Raw genomic sequence first — 9,664 nt, 5'->3', positions numbered from 1 at the left:
TCGTTTCCGGCTGAAGCACCTAACAGAACGGGGGAGGACTAGGATCAAGTCCCTTTCCAATCAAATCTGTGCTTGCAGAGAAATGAAATACCACCTCTGAAAACACAAGTAGTGACAGCAGGTGCTATTTTTCAGTCTCTCTTGGGATTGGTGGGGATCCAGTACAAGAAACAAGTGTCTATGTTCTGTGCTAGGAAAACAGGAGAGTACCTTTCTACTTCACTTCACCAGCAGCTTCTCTTTACGGACAGCAGATCACTTCAACTATGCTCTCTCACAGTGAAATAATTTCTGCCAGTAGGCTTATAAATTTTTTTTTATGCCTTTTGTAGAATGCACAGAAGACTTTAACACCTTTCTTCTATGTCCCTTCTGATGTCAGGAATGTCAAGTTTCTGGGGGGAGTGCTTTTCCCTGGTTGCACATTCAAGTCTTTAAATGACTTGAGTTTTTAAAATAAGCTTAATTGTAACTACTAACAGCATAGGGTAAATACAGCAGTAAATTATGATATAGAGTTTAAGGCTATTGTATAGAGTAAGGAAAATTCTCTCTGCTTAAATTACTTTCACTGCCCTTTTGCTTTTTGTATCTTTAAAATTAGCATATGGATGGTTAATCAGATTTTCTTTTTTAACCAAAACACCATTTACAAGCTTTTCCATTCTATCTACTGAATTACAGTGGCACTTGCAGTCCTTGCTTATTTAAAAAACAAAAAAAATTACAGACTGAAATAATTTCTATCAGCTACCACAAACAGGCTTGAAGAGCCACCTAGTGGGATTATTCTGCAAGTAACCCTGTAAACACTAAATACAGTAATGCCTAATAAGCATTTCAGTTTAAAAAACACCAACCAACCAAAGACATAGAGGATGGTGAAGCAAGAGTCATCTTAAATCAGAAGGGAGCTGAAATCCATTTTACACACAAGTGTCTTTCATTTTCTAGAACACTTTATTTTGTGGCTATACAATTCAATATGCATATAGAATTTGCAAGTAGATGAACATCCCAATTTCTGTTTTACTCCACACTGACAGGCAATTTTAATTTGAGGTATTTTGCTGGAGTAGCAAGATGCATCACAATTTGAATTCATATATTTTTAAAAGACTAAATCAAGTTTCTTAAACTTTCAAAAAGTAGAAAGCTTAGAACTGCCTCAGTCTCACTTAAAAGGCAGACAGTAACCATGAAACAAAGGTTTGCTGCAGTGGGGAAGGAAAGAGGTCATGACATTGTTGTCTTCTAAGCAAAACACGTAACTTAAGCACGTGGCAGAGAGGAAAATAAGACCTTGCAAGACAAGTGCCATTAGAGAATCTATGATTCTGGGATTTAAGGGAGTTTGGAGTTTTATTTTACAGCCTTCTTTTTGAACAGAGATGTCAAGCTTCCTGGATCTAAGGTTACCTATATGTAAGCCTTGAGTCAGGAAACCTGGACTTCCTCCACAGAAAAGCACAACATGATCTAAGTCCTTCCAGCCCACAAGAGCCCAGATGAGGTGACAGGGACTTGTTTACTAATGAGACAGGGGAGATGCCTGTGGCTTAACTTGATGCTTCTGGCACGCATTGTATTTTTAAACCTAGGATATACTGAGAGTTCTTCTCTTGTACTAAAATCACTGAGAATTCAGCTACAGGTAAACAGTGTCTTGCTCTTACAACGAACCAGTAGCAAGAAGTCGGTTTTAAGGTGCCCCCCTTTTCACAGAAGGGAAAATTTGCTTCCCTTCTCTTGGGAGCTGTGGCTCAGAATGCAGGAGTATGTGCTTGAGCTTCGAGGGAACTTTTCTGCTAGCACCAGCAGCTACTGTTGTGCAGTGGCTGAGAGCATCTGGCCTGAAGGAAGGTTCTCCAGTCATGCACTACTGGACCTTCTTCTTTCTGGACCAACTATATGAGACTACAATGAAGGTAGGAATCTTAAATTTATCCAGTCATGCTTAAAATTGCAGTGAAAAAAATCGGTTTTGAGTAGTATCTATCTGCCTTTATGTTGAGGATACTACCAAAGTACACTGTAGTCAAATCAAAAAAAAGCAGAGCTCCTTGAATGCTCTCACAAAGAACTTCCTAAAAAAAAAAAAAAAAAAAATCACAGAATTTAGCTTGAAAAGCACACTATATGCTCATTTTCCCTTGAAATAAATACTAAAGAGCCCTTTTAAGTCCAATAACTTTATTTCAGATTACAGCAACACTAATAGTCAAATTGCATTTACTAAAATGCCATTTAAGTTCAATTTTTACAATTCAAATTGAAATACATACAACATTGTTAGCATGTTCTACAAAACCTCCTAAAAAACACAGAGCACTTGACATACTAGTAATTACATTTAGCTAAAATGTAGATACCATTTTTCAGCTGAAGAGTTTTTAGGTCCTCTGTAATATCTTGTGTTGACAGAAGTGCCATTTAATCGTCACTACACTTGTGATAGCAAACGATGGTCCCAAATCTTGAAAATCTTGCAGACTGGCAATAGCGTAAGGCAAGAGTAAAGCCACGACAGCTGGCTTGCAAGGAAAGGCTACGCTTGTCACAGCAAATGATAGTCCCAAATCTCAAAGATCTCGCAGGCTGGCACTATCTGCCGTGAGGCAAAGTAAAAGCTGTGACAGCTCACACGGAGAAGCTAACTTACAGCAGCCGAACCGTCTTCCCAGTCACAGTCAAGAAGTCATCATCTGCCAAGGCACGAAGCGCTTCTTCAAACATTTCCTTTGTGACAGCCTTGAAGATCAGGAGAAAGGGCAAATAGTTCAATGACTGTGGGAATGCCTTACTTCCCATGAACTTTCTTACCAGGTTTTGTAAGTTTTAGTTTGCTCTTTGCAATTTGCAATCTGACCTGGAACCCTGAAGCTGAGTTTGCTATTCCAGAAGCCAGAATAAACTAAGATACAGCAAAGATCCAGGTCTTTTATCTAGTAGAATTGGCTTTCTGGTCACGTCAACTGAAAAAGTTAATGTCTCCCTTTCTCTCTGCAATGTGATTTGAGGACAAGACTGTTCATCTGGAAAAACACCACACTTTTAAAAATTAATGAAAAAGTAAAAACGAAGCAGGAAACTTACCATATCAGACTGTGCTCGGAGATCATCAAAAAGCTGCTGGTACTTCAGAGCTGGTGTTTTACCCTTCGACTGGATAAGCTTCCTTAAGGCTTGAGCCAACTCCTCTTTCCGCTTACGAGCTGTTGTGCTCATTCCTTATGAAAGGAAAAGAACAAACTCCTTTAGAAATCAACTAAGGGGGACAGGTTAAGTTATGGTTAAAAACCACAAAAGCCCAACGGCATCCCAGCTTTAACTGTGAAAACACGAACCTGTGGTGAGAATGGAGATGTCCACAATTCCGGTCCTTGGATCAGTAGCTGATTGTTTCAGTGCTTCCCGATGGAGGCGTTTAGCTTCTTCTACATCAATTGTTTCAACTTTCTCAGAAAAGCGTACTTTAGCGTGTGCCTCCGCCAGTCGGATCAGAGACTCGAGTTGTCGAGGATACGCAGAAACCATTCCCCTGCCACTACCGATCTTCCTCATGTCCACATATGCCTGAAAAGGAGGAAGTCATTAAATATTTCAGTAAATCCTGTTGTGGTTTTCAGTCCCCTTCATCCTCCACCTCTTATTTCAGAATATAAGCAATACTGTCAAGCCATTCTAAATACTCTATTTTTGTGAGGATAACCACATCGCATATCCCTCTTTCCATTATAAAGCAATTAAGCCATGATAACGAATCAAATTTTTCACTGCTTTAAAAACACAGGGCTAGTTTTACAGGTACCGCTGTACTTCTATCGGTGACAACACAGTAGTTTTGTTTCAGTAGAATTTTCTGCTTTTTATGTGATGGAACCAAACCAACACATCTGAAAGCTAAAGATTAGGGTGCGGGATGACTTCTATATGGATCCCTCTCTTTCCTTTCCAGTGCTGTTGGAGATTCTTTGAAGGATCCTATAGAAAAGTTGTATGTAGATAGGCTGCGTACACACTAGAGCATTTTGACATTTTGGGCAAGTCAGGAAAGGCTCTGAACATTCTTAAAAGCAACTCCTTTACCTCAATAAGGGCTTGGCTTGCTTCTTCACCTAACCTGGGATTGACGTAACTACGAGCATAGGCAATGTAATCCCTCAGTACTGCCATATCCATGTATTCCTCCTCCATCTTCTCCTCACTTTGGTAGTACAGTGAAACCAAATGGCGAGCGAGACGTCTGTCGTAAGCTTCATCACGTGGATCCAGCATTAAAAAGATCAAGTCAAATCTGAAACGGGGTAAGAATCCAGTATTACTGTGTATCCTCTCTTGCCATTTAAAGTTTGGTTTAGGGGTTTTGACTCAACAAGGACAGGTAGGAGTTCTTTGGATATTAATTCCTACTCTAAGTAGGAGTTGCTCTATTAACCTGAAAAGATATTTTTTCTGGAATTCCGAAAGTACAGAACAGCACAGTGGATTTGCTTCCATCCTGTGGACTTGAAACTCTGAAAGTGAGACACGTTCTGCAAAATTCAGCAACCAGGTTCAAGGCTGACAGTTCCTGTTTTCTTACAAGAACTACAGAACAAACGAAAAACTACAAGAAACCCCCCACATATACCAAATACACAGAACTTGCTGCTCAAGAAACTGCCCTGAAACGCAACAGCAAACAGGGCACAGACCTCTATAGTTAGTTCAGGCATATAAAAACCGTAAGTAAATAAATACATGTATAAATAAAAAGAGCACTTGCATTTAATCCTCAAGAAGAGGGATTAATTTTACAAACAACATATTCAACTACGTTCAACTATGGGCAGACAGAATAACACCTTTTCAGCAGCCAATCGTGTATTTTCATAAGCTTAAATCCAATAAAAGGTGATGAGATGCTGCTCAGGCCTGGTTTCATTCAATATGCCCATACTAAGGTACCTTTCGTCACTAAGTGGCTAAATTAAGCAGCTCATCGTTGACCTGTAAGCCGTACATGTTCTATACGGATCCCTCTCTTTCCTTTCCAGTGCTGTTGGAGATTCTTTGAAGGATCCTACAGAAAAGTTGGTTGTAGATAGGCTGTGTACATGACATGTAAGCCGTACATGTTCTCAGAATATCCATTATACCAGCAGTGTACTTCAGATCTCCAGTTAGCTCGGGAATTCCTCACAAAATGCCACTGCAGCATATAGTTTAATTTTCTATCAGCACACACAAAACGTTGCTCTAACAGCTACAGCCCTAACCTGTAGCTACAGCACTGCCACCTTCCCGACTGAATTTTACGGAACACCATGAAGAAGACACAGATCTCCAGAGCCCACCAGCTCCACTGCGCGTTCCCCGATCTTGTGTTTCACTTGAAAAGTTTTATGGGGCCACGAAGAACATCCTGAGTCTCTGTGGAAGTTATCAATACTGTAAGTTTCAGAATAACTCTTCTCTAGATGATTATGAAACAACAGAGAAGAGATCCTACAGACCTCATCGCATCTTCTGTTCGAGGTCAATGTGTGAATACTAAAAGGCAGTTCTCTGCTGACATAGAAGCTGTAGGAACAGCAATTAAAGTAAGCGCTATAAAGGCTTTCCACTATGCTACGAAGAATGTAATTGTTCCATTCTGCTAAATTTAATCCTTCTCACAAGAGGAAGTCTTGTAAAAATGAGACATGCAGGAGTTTAGTACCTTGACAACAGCGTATGAGGCAGCTGGATGTTCTCAATAGTAGTCTTTTTCGGATTCCACTGGGATTCTATAGGGTTCGCTGCCGCTAGGATAGATGTACGAGCGTTCAGTTGGCAGATAATTCCAGCCTGTCAAAATGAAACACATTTTTGAACTACGCGCCACCAAAACTTTCTCCCCCAACTTCACGAGATCACCAGTGTTACTCAATGGCTTCTCTAGTACAAAAAGGGATTGCAAAAGCCTTAGAGTAACACAAGAAAAAAGCATCTAGAAATACCAGTTTGCTACAAAAACTGTGTTCATCTGTAAATCAGTTGTCAGCAGATCAATCCTAGACTATGTAACAACATCAGAAAAGTTCTTCTGGTAACTTTTTGGTTTTAGCTGCCTAGCATGTAACATGCTTAGCGGAAAGAACCGGGAATTAAACGGACACCTACCTTTGCGATGGAGAGAGTCTGTTGCTCCATTACTTCATGTAGTACTGATCTCGTGCTTTCATTCATTTTATCAAACTCATCAATGCAGCAAATGCCATTGTCACTAAGTACCAGAGCACCTGTCTGAAGAACCAGCTGCCGTGTTTCTGGATCCTTCATCACATACGCAGTGAGACCCACTGCGCTGGAGCCTTTGCCAGATGTATACTGGCCTCGAGGAACCAGGTTATACACATACTGGAGCAGCTGTGATTTACTAGTCCCAGGATCACCACAGAGAAGAATGTTGATCTCAGAGCGAAAATTGCCTCTTCCTGTGTGAGTAAAATCCTTTCTTGATCCCCCAAAAAGCTGAAGCAGAATACCCTACAAAAAAAAATTTCTCTTTAAAATCAAAACACCACCTTTTGTATAGCTAACAGAGCAAATCCAACCATTGTACCGAAACACTTAATAAACCAAAACACCACTAAAATGACCACATCTCAGATATGAAAAAAAGCACTTGATGCAGTTTTTACAAGTCTTTAAAAGGGTTCATTCTTTATGGACATCCTCAAGTCCAGCTAGTTACAAACGCCTACTTAAACTGCTAGGTCTTAAAAACTCAGCTTCTAATTGAAGTCTGAAATTAGATTAATTCTAAATCTATTCCAAAACTTTTATAATCAAAAATCTGCTAACAAATTCTGCTGACAGTAGAAAAGCCAGAATAGCTATTGTTTTCCCTAAGACAATGTTTAATCTAGGTCCAAACTACTATTACAGTTAGAAAAGCTATCAGCTTCTTAGTCAAGACTAATCAAGTATCATCTTCTTTTCAGGAAAACTGCTTTCCAGTGTTCACAACATCACTTAAAAAGACGTTTTCTACTTGCCCATAAAGTTTAAGGACTTTTATTTTGTCGGCATTTACTAACACTTCCACCTTCATATTTCCTAAATAAAGTGTATGCTTGCAGTGTTAGTAAATAAATAAAATTAACCAAGTTCCAGTATTTCGGAAGTACTGGAATTATTAGTAGAAACATCTACTTGTAACTGTATCAGTTAGCTGGGATTATCAGGGAGGATTTTTTACTTTTCAAATTTCCTACCTAAAAAGTCACCACTTCCTAGTAGTCTTTTTATATTTTTTCCCCCTCTAGCAGCATATATATGCTAGAAAATGAAAGAGAAGTGGTAGAGACAATGACAGCTGGAAACAGCAAGGAAAACCATACACTACTTCATGTAAAGCAGCAGAGGAACCTTGCAGCGGCACGGAGTGAGCTATCTGCATTAGTTCTGTCTCATTCAGTTAGAGGAACGTGCAGAGGTCAGTAAAACCCGTTCAGTAGCTACAAGGAGTAGGACCTGCCCCACTTTATTTTCTTCGAGGTCCCTAACGCAGAGGATTGGTGCTCCAATGCATGTGGGTGTCAACCACTTTCGGGTGTCAAAGACAGAAATTTTCTACGTTGTCGTGAACAGATTTTGGTCAGAAACAGAAGCGGCTCCCTTCATGAGGGGTCCCTACCTTTCCTCAACGCCGCCCACTGCACCTGATGTGCCTTATTAGCATGGGGAGGAGACAGCAGCAAGTGGAGTAGTTTTATTTCCATTTCAGTGGGAAATCGTTCTACAGTTTTGATTTCCATTCCTAACATCTAAGAACTATGATAATGTATAAATCTATGAAGGAAAAGCAAAGGAATATACTTGAAGAGGATTGTTTGCTGTCTCTCATTTCCTTGAGACCTGCTACTGACTGTAGACATTGTAGACAATAAAGGTGTAGTACCTCAGTTGAACATTTTATTGGAACAGTCCCTTCTTGGATGTTTTAACACCCCCTAAGCCAGGGTAAACCACAGGACATTTTAAAGCTACTGTTCTCTTGTCAACATCTTTTTTCAGCAAACACTTACTACGTTATAGCTACTTATTTTTCTTTGTTCACCAGTAATCTGAACATTCAAGAAGCATCCAAGATAAGCCTACAGTTAAGTTTTCTAGTTCTGCTGCCTTTCCTGCCATGAAAAGAATTACAATACACTTATAACCTGACAAGACCACGGCATTTTAAGACTGCTGAAGACACACCTTTTTTTCATTTTGAAGCCTCAAATCATTTTTTTAACAATAATGACCACTATACTTGCATATAAACACACGTATATAGAATTTTTCACCTTTTTGATATCTTCATGCTCGTAGATACTCGGGGCCAAGGCTGAAGAAAGCCTCTCATAGATGTCTACTTTTTTAGAAAGCTCTTTCAGAATTGCCACACGTTCCTCTGTAAACATTTTTTGCTCTGTTTCCTCATCAACACCATGCAGGCGTTTTGAATCTGTCTTGCGATAGTGTATGACATCAATGTGGGTCTTATAGACGGACTTTACGTTGCTGACCCTTGGATTAACTCGAATTGGGACTGCCCTGTAGATACCTAAATACAATTTATAATCACAGTCATTAGATATGAAGAAACGTGGTAATTCCAAAACACGAAAATTTCACATGTTCCCTTGAAAAGTAAAGCTTTTCAAAACAGTCTGAGTACTTTAGTGACTTTATTTCCCAGTAAAAGTCCTGTAGAACGCAATGGAACATATTTAGGTCATCTAGACCCTGTTTTTGCACATATGCACATTTAACATTCCTATCACAAGTGGGTTTTGAAAATCTCTGAAGGATGGAGACTCCACACAGCCTCTCTGGGCAACCTGTGCAGAGGCTTGACCACCCAAACAGTAAGAAGTTTTTCTAACGTTTAACTGGAATTTCCTGTATGTCGGCTTGTGCCCACTGCCTGTCACTGGGCACCACTGAGAACAGTCTGTCTCTGTCTTCATGACATCACCCCACCAAATCAGGTATTTATGAACGTGCCGGTAAGATCCCTCTGAGCCTTCATTTCTCCACACTGAGCAGCCCCAGCTTTCTCAGATTTTCTGCATATGACAGAGGCTCCAGTAATCATCGCAGCCCTTTGCTGAATTCACTCCAGTATGTTCACATCTCCCTTGCACCGGAGAGCCCAGAACCGGATACCGTACTCCAGACATGGCCTCACCAGTGCCGAGCAGAGAAGAAGGATCATCTCCCTCGACCTGCTGGCAACACTCCTGCCAGTGCAGCCCCAGGAGGCTGCTGGCACCACAGCCACGTGGTCTGTCAAGAGCTGCTCCCTTCCAGCTTTGCTTTTGTCTGCAAGTTTGCTGAGGGAACGCTCTGTCCCATCATCCAGGTCATTAGTGAACATACCCAACATTTTGGCCCCACTACAGACCCCTGGGACATCCCTGCGGTGCCCAACCTCCAAGCTGGGCTTTGTGCCACCGATGACAATGCTTTGAGCCCAGCAGTTCTGCCACCTAAACCCATCTCGCTGTCCACTTATCTAACCCACACACCATCCATTTCTCTACGAGGGTGTTACGGGAAACAGTGATGAAAGCCCGTCTGAAGTCCAGATAAACACCACCCACTGCTACAGTCATCTCGCTGTAGACGCTTGTTATCCTCTCAA

The 9,664-nt window shown here is 40.7% G+C and overlaps 1 protein-coding gene across 1 annotated transcript in view; it reads right to left on the bottom strand.

The window, feature by feature from the left end:
* Positions 1 to 2,488: 2,488 nt before the first annotated feature.
* MCM4 (minichromosome maintenance complex component 4) overlaps positions 2,489 to 9,664 on the bottom strand; it is a gene marked incomplete at its 5' end in the record, with an annotated part of 10,160 nt that continues 2,984 nt past the window's right edge. The window contains 7 exons of the mRNA XM_010134533.1: positions 2,489 to 2,751; positions 3,097 to 3,230; positions 3,348 to 3,576; positions 4,090 to 4,297; positions 5,705 to 5,832; positions 6,148 to 6,513; positions 8,322 to 8,581. Of these exons, the coding sequence (XP_010132835.1) occupies positions 2,659 to 2,751; positions 3,097 to 3,230; positions 3,348 to 3,576; positions 4,090 to 4,297; positions 5,705 to 5,832; positions 6,148 to 6,513; positions 8,322 to 8,581 (1,418 nt within the window). The remainder of the gene's footprint in view (positions 2,752 to 3,096; positions 3,231 to 3,347; positions 3,577 to 4,089; positions 4,298 to 5,704; positions 5,833 to 6,147; positions 6,514 to 8,321; positions 8,582 to 9,664) is intronic.

Source organism: Buceros rhinoceros, unplaced genomic scaffold (assembly GCF_000710305.1).
Source record: "Buceros rhinoceros silvestris isolate BGI_N320 unplaced genomic scaffold, ASM71030v1 scaffold9144, whole genome shotgun sequence".
In the NCBI taxonomy this organism is placed as follows: Eukaryota; Metazoa; Chordata; class Aves; order Bucerotiformes; family Bucerotidae; genus Buceros; species Buceros rhinoceros.
This window is presented reverse-complemented; position numbering and strand designations above follow the sequence as displayed.